Raw genomic sequence first — 23,670 nt, 5'->3', positions numbered from 1 at the left:
AGACAGAAAAGGAATTACTGACCAAAAATGGGAGCTTCTGGTATTTTAGGGAGAAAGTAAAACCAGAGGGAAGTTTTATTCTGCCAGGGGATTCTCTGTACTGATGTACTGCTGAGAGATTCAGAGAGAATTCAATAAAACACATAGAAGAAGGAAAGTTAGCTTCTGTCATCAAGCTACTTTGTACCATTTTAGACAAGAGAAGCTGACTTCAGAAACTCCCCAAGAAGCAGCTGGCCTGGAAGATTCCTGACCTTGTTATTCTCAGGAGGGAAAAGTGTAGATGGATGGTATCAACCAGGAATTGCACATGGATTTTGTTTCAAGATGTAAGTGGGTGGAAATAAAGATGGTGGTGATTTTGTTACACATCATATTAGATAAAGACAGTATTGACTGCTTGCATTTAGTTCCTCTGCCCTGAGTTTTTTTTTTTTTTTTCCTTAGATTATGTTATGGTTTATACATGAATTGACTGGTCTTGGTAGTAGAAACGTATATGCACTGGTCTCTTACATGATTAACATCGGTAGAGAATTTTTAGGCTTTTTGTCTTGTGTTAAACTTGTAATTCATACAGTCCCATTTTTGGGCTATGCTTCCTTAACCAGCACCTTTAATCCTACTTGTCACAGAAAAAAATGGAAAAAAAAGCGCAGTCTAGAGAAGATGTAACATGCCTCATTAAGATGGATGGGAACGTCAAAAAGCAATGCAGAGAAGCAAGGGTTTGCTCCTCACTGCTCTAAAGAAACACGTTGGACTTGGCTTAGAGTCTCTGGGGGTGGCAGCATGCCTGCTCATCACCTCCCAGTTATGAAATTCTTCCATCACACCCAGAAGTCTGTGCTAGGGAGAGTAGAGGTGGTGAAGCCGTTTGTAAATTTCCAGTGCATTTTCGAAATTGATGACTACATCATGATCAGCCTCTATGACCTGCCTTCAATGGTTTCTCTCCTGGATATAGTTAACCAATCCTTATTTGGTATAAAAATAAGAATGGGAATCCTAGTATGGCATCATGCCCATAAAAGAAGGGCTCCCATATCTACACTTTCTCTTGTGGGTAAGAAAATGATCCTATGAAACTCACAATGTTCCAACATTTGAATAAGTGAATTTGTTCAGTTCTACAGTTTCCAAGACTATATTAAAAAAAATACTAGGGAACAGAAACAAATAGTATGCTATAATCTTTGACTTTTTTTTCTACCTATCTATTAGGCAAATTATTATCCTCCTCTAAAAACCCAATTCAAACAGATACTCAGTTTGAAATGTTTCCTCATCATCCTGGGAGAGTTAATCACTTCATCCACTGTATGGTCACTTTAGTCTTCAAGTGTATTGTATACACTGCACTACCCCTCTGTTTATGTACCTATCTCTTCCTTTAGATTGTGTGAACTTCAAGGGCAAGTTTCATGTGTTACTCATGATCTCCCTAGTACCTCATATCGTGTGTTTGGTATACATGAGGAACTCAGTAAATATTTGCTAATAAGACACTGGATGATAATATTTTAAAAAGAAATGTAAAGCTCAACAATTCTATTAATTACTGCTGAAGTTTTCATATACGGGACCAGATGCACATCCAAGTTATATGTATTCATGAATTCCATGAACAGAGCTGCTGACTTCTGCACCCTGTGTTTGACTTCTGGTGATAGCCCTATCCCAAGGGCCTCACATTCTCTAATCTTTGGCCCTAGAATGCACTGATCAAAGGATATCCAGATGTTGTTCTTGCTTGCTTTTTTCTTCTGACTTCAACATTTTGGCAATCCTATCTACTCAAGCTTTGTATTGAACTTGCCTCCTCTAAAACCTCCATTGAGAAGCCCTAATCCTTGGAGAAATGACAAATATATAAATGATTTACGGAAGGACTCTATAGATCAGATACAAATTCTAGGAAAGATAACTTCAGAAAAATAGGAAGGTGACATGCTTGGCTCTGCTGGTCCTCTCTCTACCAGATACTTGTCAAGATAACACTTGATTGCAAATGGTTTTGTAAAGTAAATCTCCTGGAAAATGAATTATTTTCATCAGCAGCTAGGAGACAGGAGATGGTTTCTGCACCATATGCCTTCTAATCACCAAAGGGAGAATCTTTGTGAGGAGCAAACACTCTGATGGATTTTGCCCTGTAAATGTAACAATTAGGGCAATAAATGTAGTCTTGTACGTATTCACTTATCAGACATCATGCCACCTTATTTTGTGTGTGGAAACCAGTGGAGGTCCATCCAAGGTGGTTCAGAATGTCCCATCTCCCTGAAGCCCTAGACCTCTTGCAAGTTACTTTGCCCCTACACATCTAGATTGTGCATCTTTAAAAAGGTGGAAGTAATGGTCCCTTCCTACCTCACTCTATTATTTCAGGCTCTAATGAGATAATGCAATAAAGAATGAATACCAGGCAGATACAAAGTGCATAGTAAAAACTGGTAATGAATGGTGATGGTGGTCCTCTTCCTTCCTTCCTTTCCTCCTCCACTTTCTACAATGGCTAGTACATTTCTCCTTCCCTTTCTCCTCATCCTTCTCCTTCATCTAGTCCCCTCTATATAGTCTTTATGTCCAGAAACTCTTTTTCAAACAAAAGACTGTTAATGTAAAAGAAGGTTGACTAACGCCCAACAAACTCTGTGGCAGAAGGAAAAAAAAAAGACAGAAAGTCTTATACAGCCTTAAAGATCACCCCCAACTATGAAAATATCCTGAATTAAGCCATGTGGACCAGTCTGCTTTCAGCCTAGAAACCTTTTGACAAAGGTTTATTAGTGCAGTTATTTTTAAATGTTTATTTTTGAAAGATAGAGAGCGAGAGAAGGAGACAAGAGAATCCAAAGCACGCTTCATGCTATTAGAAGAGAGCCTGACACGAGGCTCCAACCCACAAACCGTGAGATCATGAGCAGAGCCAAAGTCGGATGCTTAACCAACTGAGCCACCCAGATGCCCATATTAGCGCAGATGTTTAAATATATCTATTGTATGTAATATACACATATAATTTCTACTGACTTTCATATTTTAAGCCTCACAGATTAAGAATGTAGGCATCGTTAAAAATAACCTATATCATCAGAGAATAAAATTTATTGCAGTTTAGAGTGACCACAATGACAATGGTGCACAAGTTATTCAAGATCTTATAAAAATAGTAAAAGAATATTATAGGTATGAAATGACATAAATGCTATGGCTTGCATAGTCACTTCCAGCAATGTGCAGAGAATTCACTTGCCATTACAGATTCCTTTTGTTTTTCCTCAAACCTAGCTTATTAACGTTTAAAAACTTAAGTGAGAACTGTTTATTTATTTTTTTCTTGAGAGAGAGAGAATGAGAGGGGGAGGGGCAGAGAGAGAGGGAGAGAGATAATTCCAAGTAGGCTCTGTGCTTTCAGTGCTGAGCCTCACACAGGGCTCAAACTCACACCGTGAGATCATGACCTGAGCCAAAACCAAAAGTGGGACACTGAACAGACTGAGCCACTCAGGTGGCCCTAAGTGAGAACTTTTTCAAGGGTCAACATGAATTATCGCCTTTCTCTGTTTTGTTTTCATGGTTCTTTTTGGCAAGGAAACGATAATAACTGGAGCATACAAACCATGACAGGGTCTGGGGTTGGGGTGCAACAGCGTTCCCCCATCTAGCAGCCCACCCACAGCCTTTGCAGTCATTCCTTCCCAGCCCATTGCACTGTGACCCACACACCTTGTCTCAGGGCATTAAGGTGGGTGTGGTTTTGGAGGACCAAAAGGGGAGGCAAGAAAGGGACAGAAGAAAAGGCAAAACAACACAAAGCCAGACGTGGAGATCACTTTGAAACTCTTCCCTCCAACCTAAGTGCTGCCCCTTTTCTCTTGTTTGTTTTTGTACATTCTTGTTTGCCCCTCAGGCATCAAGCTGTTAGTGTGTACAGGAGGGATTAAAGTCAGACGGCATGTTGGATGAAATATAAATTAAAATTATACTTCTGTCAGTCTGGAATCAGGGATTGTTTCTCAAGGTCTCCCCAAACACTTAATTTCAAATGAGTCTTCATTTATTACTTCAGGAAAGGCCAAATGCATAATTTATCAGCAGCTTTCAGTCAATATACCCTTATAAGCATGTTTCCCATGAGCCTTTGAGTAAAAATATGTTATGCTAATTCTATTAGTTGGGTACACAAGATCTGTCTAAGAGAGTAAACAAGCATTAAAAGGAGACACATGTGAACAAAGAAATACCTATTAGCCTACCATCCAGAGTCAAATTACCAAGGGAACAACAAAGAGGTGGTATACTTGTCCTGTTATTTACACCAGGACCGTCTCCCTGACAAGAATCCTGAACTGTCTAGGGGACTCTGTGCACATGACTCAGGTGGGGCAACAGGTGTGACCGGTGATGGGGACTTACCTAGTCTCCAGTGGCACGTTGCTGTTTAGCACCCAGCTGTCCTGGAGCTGAACGGACTCCGGTGTGGTGGCCAGGTCATTGGGTGCAGGAGCTGGGGCGTGGATCTGGCTCCGCCGGTTGGTCAGTGAGTTCCTGTTGAGGGAGTTGGCAGACGAGTGGTGATGGGACAGAGTGTGGTTGTGAGGGGGAGGCAGAGGAGGCCTCAGAGTTGATTGGCTGTGGTGGTTTGGAGGACCTGCAAAGAGAAGAAGGAGAAATGGCCATCAGTGGCTGCAGGCTGTAGCCCCAGACACTCTGCAAACCTGAGGAACAAAGCCTAGAATCAAAGTCTTTAGGTTGGTAATTGCTAAAAGTCACAAACAAGAGAGAGAGAGAAAGAGAAAGACGGCATAAAGCGTTCCAGGGTTGGTTACTAACAAATAACATACTTTGATTTGCTTTCTTCTGTAGGCCTCAAAGGAAGAAGGAGAAACTAAATTAGTAAAACCAGGCTGGAGCATATTAATCTTGAATATGTTAATCTTAAAGTGGAAGTGACACAGACCTGACAGGGCTGGTCACTGATGTAACAAGTCCCTGTACCATTTCCTGGTAAACCAGTACATTGCATGCATTCATTATAAACATTTTCTTTTTCTGAAAGGCAATGAGAATATGGTACACTCTAAGTCAGAGAGTAGCATATTTAAATACCTGTAGCAGGTAAGCAGGGAAGTCAAGTGGGCCAGTTGTGGACTGAGGTGATTTGGAAAGTGTAGGAAGCACCCCTCACTCAGATCCAGGCCCATGTGGCCATGTGGGGATAAGGGCCCAATGCAGCCAAGTCTTCTAGTTTTTCTAGGAAAGCTGAAGATCTGGACTTTTAGATAAAATTTCCTGTTTCTTAAAAATGTTGATGATTTTTTAAAAAGTGTATTTGTTTTAGGTGTTATGTATAGATGTATGCTTTTTTTTTCATGAGAGTCAAGAAAATACCTGTGAGCCTGCTCAGACATCAGGGTTGATGTTTTCAAACCTTGACCCTTACTCCAAATTGCATCCTCTCTTCTCATCTTGAAATCCTCTATCCTCACAGGAAAAATGCATAAAGGAGAACTATACCTCTGTGTGTATCCCCTTTGTAAATATGACCACAGATGACAACTCCACACAGGGTTTTCCTAGCAACCCACTCTCAATCTACAAAATGAAATATTTTAAGCATAATGAAAACGAAAGTAGTTCACTATGCAATGTAAGCCTATAATTTGGTTTTAATGGCTGCTGAAACATGACTTTTAATTTGTGTCCTTTTTTGAAGCCTCTAGTCGAGGTTGGCAGCTCACCAGGTGACTGCCAAGCCTTGTCATTTTGGCCCCTGCCAACTTTTAAAATCCTCAGCCCCTGCTGTCCTGGCTTTAAGAAGTTGGCTCACATCATTTAAACAAGCAATTTGACACAAATTTCAACTACTTGTCTCCTTATGTGGCCAGGCTACATCTCCAAAAGGTGTAATCTACATTCCGTAGCTCCTGTGAAGCCTGCAGAAATATTCTGAAAGAAAGACAACATGTCAAGAAGATGCTAGGTTTGGAGAGCATCATGACCATGGAAAACAAGAAGGAAAAATAACAGACACAAGTGGCTCCCCGAAGTTTCTATCTCTGGGCTGAAATTACTTGGGGGATTTTTTTTTTTTTTTTGGTCTCCAGAAAAAGACAACTAAAACTAAACCCCAGTGGGAAATGCCACCATACAGTTGTACAGGTTTTAAATCGCGTCCTCCAAATGAACCTGCAATTCGTATTTTACATCAGGCACCAGTGACATTTTAAATATATCTTTGAGGGAGTTTCGTAGCTGTAGCAGGCTATTACATTTTCTGGCTTTGTTGTCTGTCTAGTAATGTATCATTATATACTTATTTAGCGTTTGTCTGTCTCATATTAGTGGGAAGAGGTGAGAAAAGGGGATGAAATGATTTCATAATGATCCTTCAGAGATGCTATCCAAGCCCCTCACACAGGGTTAATAAATTTTCATGCTTTCCTTTCCCCTCCCTCAACTCCTATCCAAGTGGTGTCATTATTCTCCATTAGTGAAGCAATCTTGAGACTTGCCTTAGGAAGATGAGATGAATCAGTGTACAAGTGAGAACCCACCCTCCTCGGTCCCAAGCCCCAACTTCCCATTTCCCTTGGCCCCTGGCCCCACCTCCAGCACACCAGACCACACACTCTCCCAAAGTACAAAGAGGCCATGTGAGGCATTTAATTCACTAAATGAGATACCAGAACTCTCCTGCTTCCTGTCTATTCATCCTGAGCTAAGGTTTCTGAGCCTGCTTCAACTTGTGTGGCCCTTCTTTGTCCATCTGTGTTCTGTGTGGGTGAAATTCCTGTGGTTTTCCCTTTTGCTGATGCTATCCAGGGGTGCTGCTAAGGGGGAAAGGGAACCACGGACCCAGGTGCTATGTGGCATGTTTCCTATAAAACGAAGGATGAGCTTTCAAGTTAATTGCAAGAGACGTCAAGCTCCCTTTCCATTCTTTTTTTTTTAAGTTTATTTATTTTGAGAGACTGCACCAGCATGAGTGAGGTAGGAGGAGAGAGAAAGGAGAGAGAGAATCCCAAGCAGGCCCTACACTCAGCGTGGAGTGTGATGCGGGGCTCAATCCCACAAACCGTGAAATCATGACCTGAGCCGAAATCAAGAGTTGGAGGCTTAGCCAACTGAGCCACACAGGCTCCCCCAGCTCTTTTTCCATTTCTACTAAATAGAAGGCCCAGAGCTTCATGGAGGAGATGAAAGAATACATAGTGTTCTTCTCACACTGCCCTCCTGTACAGCAGTATGTTATTTCACTGCAAATAAATCAAATTATTGATGGCAACAACAAAAACCATCCAGCATCCTCAGTATTAGATGGTTTCCTCATTACTACTGTTCATTTCCACTGTGACACTGATTATATTTTCTCCTTTATCTATCCATCCAACAATCGTATTTTTCAACTATGTACAAGAAACAGAAAAGACGATTAGAATACTGAGTGGGAAGAGCTACCACTGGGGAATATACAGAGAGACATGGAAGAGGCACTTGGCCACTGGTTAGGAGAGGAAATCTAAAGGACTGGGTTCAAGGGTTGGGTCTGCCCCTTTTAAATAACATAAACCTAGGCCTACAACTCCATTTCTGTAATTGTCTGAGTACTCACCCACCACTCGTGACAACAGCAGTAAGTCCGTGTGAGTCAACATGAAGGATGGAAAGGAGGAGGAATGCACAGTGCCACATATGCCACCACATATGCCACCTAAGGTAAGGTCCCCAACCATGTGCATGGAACACTGCTTGCTTCTTTCAGGAATAAAAGCATGGATAAGACACAACTGTGGCTCTCAAGGAGCCCAGATTCGAGTACAGCAAGCCCCCAAGCTGGATATGACCAAAGATTCCGAGTCAAGATTTTGTATAGTGTTCCAGATCGCTGACTTCTCTTGAAAACAAAAACAGAACAAAAACACCGAGTCTATTCCCTCATGGTAACAACAGGATATAGCTGAGTGCTTTTGGGTGGTTTTCTGCTTTGCCATTAACCCTAACAATCCCAGTTTATTTTAATCTGACCAGGTGTAAGCATTTATGTTGCCACTGGTAGGCATTTAGGTCTCACCCAAGGTACCTTAGCATTCTGGGTAGGTCACATATCTCTCATATAACAACACCCCTGCTACAATCACTCATCTCAAGCACTTTTTGTGTTTCCCGGTTTTCATTAGTCATCCAATGAGCTTGCTGGATGTGACGGTTTTCCATTTCAAAAATGTGAACAATGGCCGGCAACACGCCTTACTGCTTTCCAGGAAGCCAAATTACATGAAAAAGGCCTTCTCCAAGGCAACTAATGTCTTCAATGTATGCTGAAACAGAAATGATTAACAGCTTGATGAAGGAACCTAAATGTCCACTCTGAGTTCTACACATTTATTGGGTTTAATTAATGTGCATATTAATGGCTCTTCTATTACATAAATAGGAAATCACATAATAATGCAATTGAGCCACAAATAACTATGTAACATAAATGCTTACATAGTATCAACTTAATAAGTATGCTATTAGCAGGCAAAAGGCAAATGTCATTAAAATCACAGTGCTAGCCTATTATAGTACACCTGATTTATCTGGAGTTGAGTACCTAGAATTTATTTTTAAGTACTGTGTGGCTTTTAGTCCTAGGAAGGAGGAATTGCACATTTGTTCTTTGTGAAAAGCTAGGGCAGGACAGGTAGGACTCCTGGCAAGGGTAAGTGAATTTAGAGAGAGGCTGCTGCCTGTGTATTTAAAAACTAAGTGCTTCAATTGTCCTGTTTGCTTGTTTGGTCTTATTTGCTGGAAAAATCTATGCTTAGATTTGTTGATGCCAGAAATCTTGATCCTTACAGGGATGCCATTCCCATATTCTGTCCTTCCTAAATGCCAATTGGTTGACAGTGGAGTCATAAGAAAAATAAAGTAGCTCTTTGTTGTTGGGTCTAACAAGGTTAGCCATGGGGCCTGCAAAATCCTGGAGTATCAGCTCTTGTGTTGACTAGACTAGCAGAACTCAAACAGCATGTGGAAACAACCAACACCCACATTGTCAATAATATATAAAGGATTTTCTTTGGAGCGAAGGAAGTAAATTCTTAATAATTGGCTATTGTTGTACTCTTCCTAAATAAACAGATGGGGGAGGTATTTAGGCTAGGTCTACCCTTGCCAAGGTGGGTGGGTGTAGAGGAGAGTAGGCAGGCAGGGATAGACTAAGATAGCTTTGTTTTGCTCTGTAGTCCACACTATTTTTTTTTCCTGGTGATTAAAATGATAAAATGTATGAACAAAAAAATTGTAAGTATAGGCCTGCCTAACTGCCAATAATTCACTCTTTTTGGAGATGGCATGCCAACTGTTGGTCTTTAAAAACTTCAACCCCTTGGACCCTGAGATGATGAATTAACCACAAACTCTCTGCCTCCTCCTACTGAACTATGTCATTGGGGCAAGTTACATCTTGAGAGCAATTTGAAGATGCTAGAAGTGATGCTGGTGTTGGCAGAGATTTTGGACTCTCTGGTTAGCGAAAATTGGCACCAGGACATGCTGTACAGATCTGACCTCAAATGGGAGGCAGAGGGGAATCAGAGGGAAGATTTTCAAGAATAACAGCCTCTAGTTAGAACTGGGAGTCTGCTGCAGATAACCAGCTTTGTGGTTGGCTTTGAACCCCTGCTTGGCCACATTTACTTGCAGTATGACTACTGGAAAGTTATGTATTTGTTTCTTTGTTTCTTCATCTATAAAATGGGTAATTTTACTTCTCTCATATAATTGTTAGGAACATCAAATGAGAATACATCTATAAAAAGCCAGCCATGATTCTTGGCACATATTAAGTATTAATAAATGTTATTAGTATATATTATGTGTTATAATTAATAATACCGATCATAGCAATAACAGCAATAGCAACTTTACCTTGTGAGGAACTCTAGCTTTCCTGCCTCTTTTGAGTGGTCGCTTTTAAATCAACATATGTTTAAATCAATATATAAAGGCAAAATCACCAACCTCAGACCTCTTCCAGCTTCAAATGCTGTCTACAGAAGGGCATTGTGACTAAGTGACATGACACAGGCATTAATACACACAATCTCTAGAGCATTGCTCTAAGAGCTTCCAGAAATGGAACTTGGGATTCAGAAGTGTTCCATTTCTATAAACAAACTATTGATGTTAATGACAGCAAAATAACACTGACAATAGCTGCTAGGAGTCAAGCTCTCCCTGTGTGTCCGGTCCTGTGCTAAGTGCTGTACATAAATTATTTCAATTTGTTACCACTCGATCTTATGGGGTAAGTTTTCTTCTCATTCCCATTCTACAGATCCAGCCAGTGAGGCTCAGAGAGGTTAAGCAAAGCCCCAAAGTTCATGTAACTTAGTAAGAGGAAGAGCTGCTTTTGGATCCCAGGGTTTCTTCCCCATTCTGTCATATGCAAAAGATCAGGAGGCCCAAAATGCACTCACACAGGGAGAGAACAGAGACCTCTGTCCTGGTTTATACAAATCACCTTGACAAATAGAGAGGAAAAACTGGCTTAACTCACTTCTTTCCACATTTGCTTAAATGGCAGAACGAAAACTTGCGAGGAATTGGAGGGAATTGCCCACCTCAAAGCTCTGCACCTCACAGTGCTGCTTGAATCAGGAGAAATAGGCCAGAACAGCCAAACTGCAGTGCAATCTCTTTTCTGTGCCTTCCCAAAAGGCCTTTCTCAAACTTCCTCCTCCATGTGCATCCTGGCTCCCATAACCAGTGGCATGAAGGATAAGCAGCAATTAAGTCTTTTGGAGACAGAAACAAGGGCACACTACGTCCCAGCTCATCCTTCCTGCTCTGACTGAAGGTACTTTGCCAACAGCCTGGGGGCAAGGGAGAGGGGTTGGGCGAGTCCAGATCCAGCCTTGTCCTGTGTTTAGAAAGAGGTGGAAAGAGATTTACTTGTGTCTAAGTACTGGACACTCGGGACATTCAGCTTGCTTGCTCCTTCCCTGTTGTAGCATCTACTGAATGATTTGTCCTCTCAAGAATAGACTTTTATTGTTACTGACCCCTGGATGGTATTGCTGGCTTTGTAGGGCAGTGACTGATCTGCAGTGTTTCTCAGATGTGGTCACTACTGTAGCAAGCTGCAGCCCCTTCTCCACATTTCAGAATGGAGGGGGAGAGAGAAGAAAGGATGAAGGAATGAGCCAAGTTATAACCTCTTTCTCATCTCCCGGTGCTCAGCTACAGCTTTGACCAGTGCCTCTCGGCCTGGATCGCACAGTCCTGGATCAGGGGACTGTCCTTGATAGAAAGGCCCCATTCAGCCTGAGAGGAGCACCAGAGAAGGACAGGGCTGTGTTCACTCATAAAGAATGATTTGTAGTTCTCTTGCTTACACTACATATATGACCTCAGAGAAAAAGCATTCTGAGTGCATTCGCAACGACACACACACCAACACTGCATGGCAGAAGCAAGGGAATTGCCGTCACCAAGAGCAATCCTTTGCAGGCTTAGAAACCAAAGTTTTGTCAGCTCTACCTACATTCATAAAAAATTAGGGTTTAGAGGGACATCGTAGGTCATCTAAGAACAATTGCGCCTGTTTAATAAGCACCAGCTGTGTGATAGGCCCTGTGTATATTTCACCTTATTTAAACTTATAATAGCCTTCAGAGTGGATATTGTTCTCCATGATAAAGACAAAGAAATGGAGGTGCAGGGCGTTAAAAGATCTAAGTTTCTCTCCTTACATGTTGTATTTAACTGTAATACATCTGGGCCCCCTCCTGAGTGCATACTGGGCATGTCTCTTTCATACCCTAGATGCATGGTTTTATATCATTTTTGGACTCTCCTGTTTTTCCTGCTAGACTGTGAATTCCTTCAGCACAGGGCTATGGTGGCTAGCACAGTAGTGCTGAATGAAGGAATGAATGAACGAACCAATGAACACATCATGTCTCCTGGGGTTATTTTGCAGAACCTCAGCAAAGAGGGGTCAGAGCAGATTTCTGCCTCTGTTCTTTGGACATTTCTAGGCTGCTAGCATCTGATGGGCCTTCCCTTATGCCCAAATCCTTATTACCCTCACAGGTCCTTCAACAGGGAGACAGCTGGACCCAGGGAGAAGGTGACTTTGTTCCTCTTTGTTTTTAGTTTTATTTTATTTTTTCCTGTTTCTGCCTGATCACCTATTCTCTCTTTTAAATAACAGATGTACAGGGGTGCCTGGGTGCCTCAGTCAGTTGAGCATTCAACTCCTGATTTTGGCTCAGGTCACAGTCTCACAGTATTGTGGGTTTGAGCCCTGCATAGGGCTCTGCATGGAGCCTGCCTGAGATTCTCTCTCCACTTGCACTCTCTCTTGTCTCTCTCAAAATAAATAAATTTTAAATAATAGATTTACTGAGATACAATGAAATTTAGCTTTAAAACATGTACACTTTAGTGCTTTCTTTTACTATATTCACTGAGATATACAACCATCAGTACTGTCTGATCTTAGAGCATTTTCATTGCCCCCCACTAGGAAACCTCATAGTGTTTAGCAGTCACTCCCCAGTTCCCCCAACCCCTGGCAAATATCAATCTACTTTCTGCTTCTATGGGTTTGCCTATTCTGAGTACTTCATATAAATGGTGATTCCCTCTGTTTTTTAGAACCACAATGTCTGTCTGTTGCAGAAGCCCATTGGAACCAATCAAAGTTAGATCTCAGATGGGGCATACTTCATACTACTTAAAAATATATTTTCCTGGCAACCTGAAGCTGGTGTTCACAGGAGCTTGTTGGCTGAGACCCTACTGCTGTTGATATTTTTCAGAAGGAGATTGTTAGATATGACCATTTGAGAGCCAATTGTATACTTGAGGGTCCGAGGGGGATCCTGGAATTTGTTCTACTGCTTCAGGCATGGCTGTAATCACTGCAGACAGCCATTCCTGCTCAACTAAAACACAAACACTCGCAGGCGGGACTCAGGGTGGAGGGTGGAGGAAAAAAGAAGCAGGGAACTCTTGAATTGGGTGCCCAACCAGTAGCTGTACTTGAATGATGACCTTAATACCATTTGTAAGGGACCATCCTGCCCACGGGGGCAGGTTCTCACATATGATGGGGCAGAAAGGGATTTTAATCACAGGTGCCACATCATTATACCATACCCCTATGCTCATTCTTTGTGTTCTTCAATCATCTGGAAGGTATCACTTGAGATCAATGTCAACTCTATTAGCTACTTTCTAAGTGACAAAGACAAAAAAAAAAAAGACCACTTGAAATACTTGAGAGGAACCCTCCTAAAGAGAAGATTTTATTGCAAAGTTATGTCTGAGCAGTGCCTATCTGAGCATTTCAATAAATCTACATTACCCTAGGTATTTTGGCATCCTCTGGGAGAGGAAAGCCTATCAGTAGAAAGTAATGATTTTGGGTTTTTCAATTGCCCTAAGGATCTTGACAATGCTATTAAGACCCATGCTTTCCCTGTCGAGAAGTTTGGGAGTGAAATTATTAATATGCCCAGACGTTATGTTGATTGTTGCACTGTAGCAGAAAATACTCTCTCTGTTATTTGAGCTGCATTATCACTTTCCCAAGCAGAGAATTGCATCAAAAATTTAAACTCCTCTCATTCCAGCTCATTGCATAGCTTTTCAAGGTCTTATTGTAAAATAGTCTGGGCAAAATTTGGATATTTCCCTACCCATGAAAGATAATATGTTTTTCACAGCCCAGACTATTATTATTATTTTTTTTTTGAAAAATAAAAATCACAAGTTGAATTTTCTTCTATCACGATGCCATTCTTTAGCTCTTTAACCAGGTTTTTGTCGGGGTATATTTCATTTTCTTTTCCTTTGGATGGTCACAATGTTTTCCCCTGATCACAGGGAGAAGATCAAAACAAAGATAAAATATGATTTTGATTTTAGGTTGAGCGTCTGATGAACAGAACGACGGAGACAAGCTCTGATCTACACCATTCATTAATATCAAGAATGACTGAAGCACACTAGTTAAATGGCAAGGACAGGATAAAGGTTCTTGGAGCATTTTCACTACAAAGCTCAGCAGAATTATTTACTATCTGGGTGACCTTTTCCCCAAATCTCTCATGGTACACACCTTATAGGGCAAGGGAACTAAAGTTTCTCCATACTATATAAACAGAAGTCAGCTGAATGTCAGACCTTGAACTGCATCTGGTTTCATGTCAAGTGACAGCTGATGTAATGGGATGTATAGGGCATACTGCTGGAGAGATTTTCAGGATACTCTTTCTGCCTTCAAAATATACAAACACACACACACCACAGCAAGGAATTACTAAAGAAAAATATCTGAGAGCTTCCTGAAGAAACATCTCCTCCCAGGGTTGCCTGGTGTAGATACTGTCAGAGAGACTGCCCTCTGGGTTTTATTCACAACTGTTCAGTGGTTTCTTTCAAAGTCAAAATTGTTTTGCTTTCCCAATTAAAGTGGATGAGACAGTGCTCACAGCCTTTTCTATCATGTAGCATGGATGATGAGTAGGAATACCCAGGGCTGAACAGAGAAAGATGAGGAAGTCCACCTCCACCCCATCCAAGAGTCCCAGGATGCAAACAACTTTCAGAAAAAAACTGGGACCAGTAGGATACCAGCGTGCTCTGCAGATCTTAGTTCTGTGGGGAAAGAGGAGGCAATGGAATCACCGTCTCCCACTGCCCCCTCCCACCCTGGGAAACAAGGGTTTCTTCCTAAGCCGTGGCTCGTAACGTGATTTTCAGGGCTTTCTCAGTCTTTCTGATACTCATCTCTCCAGTTTTGCCTGAGGGACTTCTGGAGTTAGACAATCAGAGTTATGAAGCACTTTGCGTGTCTGTGCCTCTGTTTCCCTGTTCAAAAAAGGGGGCAAATACCATTCCTACTTGGTCAAAAGTTAAAGGAGAAAGAACATTTTAAGTTAAAGTGCTTGGAAAATGCATGACAAATAGGAAGTACTTAAGAAATGTCAGGATTTATTTATCTTTCCCTGAACAGGCTAATTCTTTCTTGAGGCTGTGGAGAGAGGAGTGAAATAGACCCTGTGATTCAAAGATTATTATTGTAATGACTTGGAAAACTTCCTGTTGCCAGATATTTTTAAGGTAAATAGCACCATTAAGAATTAAGGATCTCTTTTCATTCTTAGGAGTTATAGAAACTCTAGGTCTCAGAAACTACCAAAATAATCAGTGCTCTTGATTTCCACCTTTTGCAACTTAAACACTTGGAAATAAAACCACCTGGTGGTAGACAATATGAAGGGCCCTACATCAGCTTACCTTGTATAAATTCTCTTATTCCCTATGGAAATGAGCATAAGGAAGGCCCAGGTTTTCTTGAATCTTGGTGTTTCTATTTAGCACCAGCTCTCATTGCCCATGAAAAGCTCATGATAAAATCAAGATTTTCTTTGTTGTTGTTATTGTTGTTTTTGTTTTGCTCAGGCTCATCTATGACCCATGCAGTTTGCTCTATCATGCAATTCACCACTGAACAACTCACGCAGGTCCTGAGTTATTCATCACATTTAGATGGTTTAAGTCATGAATTAGCAATTTGTTTCTCAGGGCTTCTTGGGTTACAGAAATTCTTTAGTATTTATCATCTCAAATGGGATCATTCTTAATCCCATAATGCAGAGAGTGAGTAATCTCTCTCGTGAAATATCAGATTTGGAGGAGAAAATAATTTCCATTTCTAACACTTCTTATCTTTCTAACACATTTTAATAGTGTGGTCTGGGAAGGCTTCTCAATAAGATGATATTTGATCAGAGACCTGAAGGAAATAGGGAGAGAGCCACCGCAATGTCTGGGGGAACATTTCAGGTAGAGGGAAAAGGAAGAACAGAGACATTTTAAATGTGGGATGTGCATAGAGATTGGCCAGAATACCAGCTGAGGTTTTTCTCCTCCATTAAGCTTCAAGCTTACTTCTCAAAGTAAACAATGAAGTAAGTAGGAAAGGTCCTGATCCTTACTGGCCTCTGATATGGGACTGAGTCAGGCAGGCTTCTGCCTCAGGCCCTTTGCAGTTGTCATATATTTGGCCTGGGGATACAGATAACTGACTGGCTCACTCAAAGTGGCTCACTCCCTTAAGGTTGGAATGTCTCAGTTCAAATCTCCCCTTTAAGACACGCCTTTTCAGGCAACCTCAGCAGTCTTACCCTCTTTTCTATGGTGTTTCTCTAAACCACATATCATCACATTTTTCCCCCTAGTAATTGTCTTTCTGCACTAGAAATTAAGTACCGTGAAAGCAAGAATGTTATTTTATTCTCTACTTGATCCCTGGCACCTCGAACACTTAGTAGGCACAATAAAGAACTTCTGAATTAATAAAATAATTAATACGTATGGCAAGAGGAAAGGAGTCAAAAGGAGAGTCCAAATTCCGATAGAAATGAAGGTCTTGCAAAGGGGCTGCTGCATGGTGTCATCTGAGACAAATCTCAAATGCTTGAACTTGACTAAAGTTCAAGAAAAAAATTATTGCAGGCATCCTTGCCAAAACACAGTTCTATATCACGCAAACTGTAGCAATTTTTTCTCTTCCTGCAGTAATCCAAACATGACAACAAATGCCTTACAAGCAGAAATCCCCATGGAACTAATGATGGCAGAGGCCTCTGACACACCCCAAGTGGGAATAGACACATTTCACTTCTAAACTCCAACTAACAGGATCTCCTGTGGCTCTCCGTGCCACTTGAAAATGTTCACTTTCCATCACAAATTTATTGTATTAAAGGATCTTTGCTACAGGCCAGTGGCTTACCTGAACAGGGTGAATCCTAATTCATCCATACGCTTGGTGGTAGGAGAAGCCAACTGGATGTGGCAAGGACAAAGGGTATGCCGTAAAGGGTTTACAAGTCAAAAGCAGGATACATGGAGTTCTTCCTCCTTCAGGAAGCCCTTTCAGATTGCATCAGATCAAGTCCAAAGGCTTCCTGTGTGCTGACCTATGTAAGATATTTTATGATTGCCCTGTTCTGGCACTAACATTGGAACTGACACTGGCACATTATATACTGAATGACTCCATTTGGCCATATTTAGCCTATTAGATCTTTATTAACTTTTCTAACCTGTACGTGGAATATAATTGGAAAGAGTTTTCATTCCAAGGATTTTCTTAGTAGGGAGTCCAGCTAAATTAGATGCAAGTAGCCACTTGGTAAAGTCTTTCACATTCTCGGGGAGAAACCCAAAGAGTGACGGTTCTCTCCACAAGATTCCTTTTGTTTTCTCTCTAAGTTCTGACACAAGAAGAGTGGCATATGAGCTATGCCCACTTGTGACAAAGCATTTTCAATTACTTCCTTGTTCATTCCTTCATTCATGTCTTCATGGGTTCATGCACCTGGCAATTCATTATTGAGCATCTATGCCGGGTCTGCTAGATTTTTGACATGGTAGATCTCTGGCCTCTAGGAAGGTAAACAGGTGGCAGATCTCCAGCCTCTGACCTTTTTGTTGAGCCTTAAAGATCCCACGGTAACTCTTCTATTTTTCTTCTGGTTGTTAACTACCCAAAGACTTCACTTTCTCACGAATGTTTTTATTCACGTCAGCTTATGTGCAATAATTTTATAAGGGTCATTATGACATACTGCTCCAACAAATCTTCATATATGCATATCATTTGACTCCACATGAACCCCTTCCCCCTGTCCCCTACATCCTGTCTTATTTCCCAAGATGAACTCACTCTTCGGTCAAGTCTACATCTTCCAATATACAAGATTTTGTGCTAGGGTACTGTTTAAAGGGTGCTCCATGGCATACAGAGAAATTCACAAGAATGTTAATTATTACCTGTGGAGAGAAACTATAACATTTTGATTCATTTGTGTTTTCAGTTGAATGTGGTATTTATCAACTCTCTTTTATGTTTAATTGTAGATAATATAGCATGGTGAATTGGAGCCCTCTATTATGCATATGGAATACACATGCTGTATTTCTTTCCTTGTAAGATTAAGACTCAGAATTCTTGCTGTGAATTTTCAGTTCCATCAGTAGGATCCATATGGACTTTGGAGTAGTCTTTGCACACAAAAAATAGAGTGAGACATCTAGATCCATGAAGTGAAAATAGAGATGGGATTAATGAAGTTTTGCCACTTGAGTTTACTCCAATTGTCCCATCCCAATCTTTCAGCACATCTATAAATACCCTTAGCACCCTCACCCTCATTCTATGAATAACAGAAAAACCCATCATTTATAGATTTTTCTAATTACAACACATGTAGTCTAAACCAAAGAAGCCATAAACAGCACTGAGAAAAGTAGGCAAACACACTCTATGCTTTTTTTGTTGAGAAATTTTAGCAGAAGTTCTTTTTAAGATTTTACTTTTTAGGCAATATTTACACCTAACATGGGGCTCGAACTCATAACCCCAAGATCAAGAGTTGCAGGCTCTAACAACAGAGCCAGCCAGGTGCCCCATCTGACATAAAATTTAAGGGCTATCTCATTAAGGCACTAAACAAATAAATAAATAACCTATTAAATCAACCAGAAGCAGCACACGATAAAACAGAGTATTATGCTACAACATACTTTTCACAGACATAAAAGCTAATCAAAATACCATGACAGAAACTCTCATACACTGCCAGTGGGGATGTGAAATACACAGACATTCTGGAAAAGTCTGCCAGTTTCCTGTATTGTTACACTGACCACGAGATCTAATAATCTCAATTCTAGGTATTCACCCTACAGAAATGAAAATGCATCTTTATCTCAAAACCTATACATGGAAGTTTATAGCAGTTCTATTACGATCACCAAAACCTAGAAACAACCCAGATATTCTACAAGTGAATTAATAAAGTGGGGTAATCTGTATGACAGAATGCTACTCAGCAATAACAAGGGATCAACTATTGATACATGCAACAGCTTGGAAACATCTCAAAGGTACCATGCTGAATGGAAGAAGTCAGTTTCAAAATGTTATATACTGTGTAACTGCATTCACATGACATTCTCGAAAAGACAAAACTAGGGCCGCCTGGGTGGCTCAGTCGGTTAAGAGTCTGACTCTTGATTTCGGCTCAGGTTGTAATCTCAAGGTTCGTGAGTTGGAGCCCCGCATCAGGCTCTGCACTATCATTGTGGAGCCTGCTTGAGATTCTTTATCTCTTTCTCTCCCCTCCCTCTCTCAAAATAAACTTTAAAAAAGACAAAACTAGGGGGCACCTGGGTGGTTCAGTCGGTTGAGCGTCTGAGTTGGGCTCAGGTCATGATCTTGTGTCGGGCTCTGTGCTGACAGCTCAGAGCCTATAGCCTGCTTCAGACTCTGTGTCTCCCTATCTCTGCCCCCCCTCCCTCCACTCATGCTTTGTCTCTGTCTCAAAAGTAAATAAACATTAAAAAAATTTATAAAAATAAGACAAAACTATAGTGACTGAAAACAGATCGGTGACTGCCAGGATTTGGATTGGGAGAGGATGTAACTACAAAAGGGCAGCATGAGGGAGGTTTGTGAGGGGATAGAACTGCTCCGCATCATGATAGTGGTGTTGGGGTTACACAAATCTATATGTGTCACAATTCATAAAATTCATAAAAGACAATTTTACTGCATGCTACTTTAAAAGTATACAATAAAACAACAAAAATTAAACATGTGGCTGAATGTTAAGAACAGGACATAAGGGTTCCTGCGTGGCTCAGTCAGTTAAGTGTCTGACTTGGCTCAGGTCATGATCTCACAGTTTGCGAGTTCCAGCCCCGTGTCGGGCTCTCTGCGGTCAGTGCAGAGCCCACTTCAGATCCTCTGTTCCCCTCTCTCTGCCCCTCTCCCACTTGTGTGTGCTCTCTCTCCCCCAAATAAACATTAAAAAATAATAAAAAAAGAACAGGATAGAATATTTGGTGTTGAAGGGGACAGACTTGTGGCAGAGTATGAGCCACTCCAGGTAGAGAAGCTGAGGCTATTCTCTGTAAAACAAAGGAGCCAATCAATGCCAAAACTTGGAAATCTGTTTCCAACATATATGTCACATCCTTAAAAATAAGATAAAAAAAGCACCCTAGAAAAAACAAGAACAGGAGCACCTGGGTGGCTCAGTCGGTAGAGTGTCAGACTTCGGCTCAGGTCACGATCTTGTGGTTTGTGGTTTCAAGCTCCACGTTGGGCTCTGTGCTAACAGCTCAGAGCCTGGTGGAGTCTGCTTCAGATTCTGTGTCTTTCTCTATGCCCCTCCCCTGTTCACACTCTGACTCTCTCATCTGACTCTCTCTCAAAAATAAGTAAACATTAAAAAAAAAAGAAAAAAAGACAAGAACAGAGTCAACATTGGTGTAAAACTTCTACTGTGTATCACGAATAGTTTTCGTACTTGAATTCATGTGAATACTGTTTGCTGAAGCTCATGCTCCTACTGCAAGCTTTCCAAGAAACTATACTGTGTAAAAAGGAGAAAGAATGGCTTTGCTGCACAACACTGTCGGCTTCTCTACTGACACTCAGCACAATCTGTAACCTTGTAGAAACATTAACAGCACTACATTATTCATCACAATAAGATTATTAGTTGATGGGAAACAAATTACAGAGCTTCACAACCTGCTATACTTCCTGAATGCATACAAGGCAATTTTTCATGAATGGAAATTGCTACCCGGGAAGAGAAACTTGTGTTTGTCTTCTGATAGTTCCAACAGGAGAAGGGATCAATTCTGGTGTCAAAAAAGGCCAATGAAATAAAAGAAGAGAAAAAAATTTAAACGGTATTTAGGAAGACCTCTTCTGGGCACTCACAGCTCAGCAACATGTCCAGTAAAGATACAGACTGTAAGCTTGGAGGAATGGAGAAAGCATACCTGTTTCATTTAATGTGATGGCACAGCTCTGCATGTTGCCATGGATTTATTGGAAAAGCACCTTTAGAAATGTAGGAGACACCAGCAGCGCTGAATACAGGTCTGGCCATCTATGCAGCCATCGAAAATGGCTTGGCTTGGCTTGTTCTGGTCCCTGTGCTACAAATGCCAGCAACTAGCAAATGCTCATCTCATCTTTTACACCTCACATCCTCCTGAAATGCCTTCCTGGCCACTCTCTTGCCCTGCAGGTGGAATGCACCCTTCTCTCTGTCATGACCTCTAGGTAGCACACATAGATGTGATTTTCCCACATGCTATTCCCTACTGTCCTTGTCCCCTCACATCAGGGTCTGAGCCCCAGATCCAGGGTCTGTTGGATGATGGGGTGGAGGAGCAGGACTAACAGCTGGTTGGTAAACAGATAAATGAAAAGGGATATCAAGGTTTCCAATAGCAACAGCCTAACCTGGGGAAACAGGTGTGGTGTAATTAGCATAGGTCTGTGCAGCTCCAGCACCTGTGACCCACATCAGTCCTGTCCTTCAGAGCCCAGGAGGTTCCTAACTACTGGGGCTGGGACTAGCAGAAAGGAGGGGGGAAGTGCAGGAAGATGACACTGCTCAGACTCACAACAGGGACTGTGGCTTATGAGGTCTGGTCCCAGGAAGGGCATGAGGGCAAAGTGTGAGAAGTGAGAATTCTAACAAGGGTACTGTAGGCACTGACAAGTAACTCAGGATGTCCCGTTGCACCAGCTGCTCTTCTTTGCTCCTGTTACTCTCTCAGTTTATAGAGCATTGCACGTCTTATTTCCTTTTCTCTTCCTGGGCACACTGTTTCCCTTCCTCTGTCCTTGCCGCTTAGGTGTTCAGACACTTTCCACAAACACTCATGAGTACCCAGCTAAAATGCTATCTACTGCTTTGATACTTCCCACCCCTTTTCTTTGCTTCCAATCTCAGGGAAAATCAATAGAAAATCCATTATTCTGCCTACCTGGACGATTCAAGGTAGAGCCACCTGCGCAACCGTCTGGCTGAACTTGCAGAAAGCTACGGCTCCTCAGTTGCTATAGCTGGCCGTGGAGCCAAGGACACAAATACCAGGCCCTGGAAAGCTGCCGTGGCATGGGCTGGAGCTGAACTTCTCTCGTGGTGCAGACTGCGACCTGAATGAGGACAGCCTTGCAAGAGGGCAGGAAGGTGCCAGAGATGTAGGCAAGCCCTGAATCAGAAAGGCGGGAGCTATCTTTGTCTTTCCTCTCAGGGATCACTCTGCCAGTCTGGTTAATACCCAAAGGCTCTCGACGCTTCTCAGTGCTCCAGCCAAACTCCCTTGTCCCAATTTCTTCCTCTGAACCAGCCCTTTCTCTGAGTTACATCAGTGGCTAGGCTTGTCATTAGTACGTGTTTTCCAGAAGGAAGCAGCCCTTTTCAGGTCCTTGCTTTTAAAGGTCACAACCAATGTGGCATGTCTGCCTCCCTGTTGGGTTACATTTTGCTTACAAAGTGTGGTTTGAAGCCAAAACAGTTTGAGAGAACATGTGCATCTTTCCCCTTCTCTTGGGAGGGAATCTGGTGTTCTGAGGTAAGTGAAATGCAACTGTCCCATTCCACACCCATGTTCTATTTCTCCCGTTAAGAAAAGAACAATGTGAAGGGATGCTGGAGATTCACAACATGTGACAGCTTATAGTAGGATCTGCCACAATACTAGGTGAGTGGATTTTACTATTCTAGAAAACAGCCTTTCTCAACCTACCAAAGGAAGTCCAGGGTAAGATGTGTTCTGGAGGAATTAGTCCCAGGTGGGCCTGATTTGAATGGGTTGGATAATTATAGATCAGGTAGCACCTTGTCTAAGGTGAAGTCCCAGATGTCTTCACTGTATACTTTTATGTAGTCTCCTGTAGTACCATGTGTGTGTCACATTCATGAAAACACTTCACCATAGACAAGAGTGATCATAATATTTATAATACTGATAGCTAACTTTTTTGAGCACTCACTATGTGCCATGTTCTATCTTAAGAACTTTACTTTTATATCACAGAAAAATAATGACAAGATGGTTGTCTACTTAACATGCAATAATAGCAAGATTATCTAAGTATGATAATCCTACTTGGTCCTCATAGTGACTCTAGGGAAGGTGCTCATTATACAGACCAGGAGACTGAAATTTGAGAGGTTTAACCGACTTGCCTCAGGTCACAGAGCTGGAAAGGAAGAACCATCATCCCAGGCTACTGATTCCATAGGCCTGGCTCTTCATGCTAGGTGGTCCTGGGTCACAAATATGTCTTTTATTACACATCATTTCATAAATGAGGAGGTCTGAATGAGTGAAATTCCCAAATAACCAAAACTCACTGTCCAAAAATGGTAGATTTTTTTTTTGAGGGAGAGAGCAAGCAAGCAAGCATGTGCATGAGCAGGGGAGAGGCAGAGAGAAAAGGGGAGAAAGAGAAAGAGAGAGAGACAGACAAAGACAGAGATACACAGAAGGAGAGAATGAATCTTAAGCAAGCTCTAGGCCCAGCTTGGAGTCTGAACTGGGGCCCGATCTCACGGCTGTGAGATCATGACCCGAGTCAAAATCAAGAATCGGATGCTTAACCAACTGAGCCCCCAGGTGCCCCAAATGGTAGATATTTGTAGTTTACCCAGGTTGTATGGATATAATAATCCAAAATTGGAAGCTCTATTTGGCTGCATTTTTAAAGAGAGCATAATGAGCATAACTCAATACTTAATTAATGACTGAAAACCTATTAAGAGCAAACAT

The 23,670-nt window shown here is 41.6% G+C and overlaps 1 protein-coding gene across 19 annotated transcripts in view; it reads right to left on the bottom strand.

Annotated features, from left to right (window-relative positions):
- TENM2 (teneurin transmembrane protein 2) overlaps positions 1-23,670 on the bottom strand; it is a 1,291,038-nt gene that overhangs the window by 297,019 nt on the left and 970,349 nt on the right. For all 19 annotated transcript variants that reach the window (XM_053907069.1, XM_053907085.1, XM_053907075.1 and 16 more), the window contains one exon: positions 4,423-4,657. In XM_053907069.1, coding sequence (XP_053763044.1) covers positions 4,423-4,657 — 235 coding nt within the window. The remainder of the gene's footprint in view (positions 1-4,422; positions 4,658-23,670) is intronic.

The sequence above is a fragment of the Panthera pardus genome, unplaced genomic scaffold (assembly GCF_024362965.1).
Source record: "Panthera pardus isolate Hobbes unplaced genomic scaffold, ASM2436296v1 HiC_scaffold_2, whole genome shotgun sequence".
Taxonomy (NCBI): Eukaryota; Metazoa; Chordata; class Mammalia; order Carnivora; family Felidae; genus Panthera; species Panthera pardus.
Note: the sequence above shows the minus strand (reverse complement) of the source record. Positions and strands in the feature narration are given on the sequence as shown.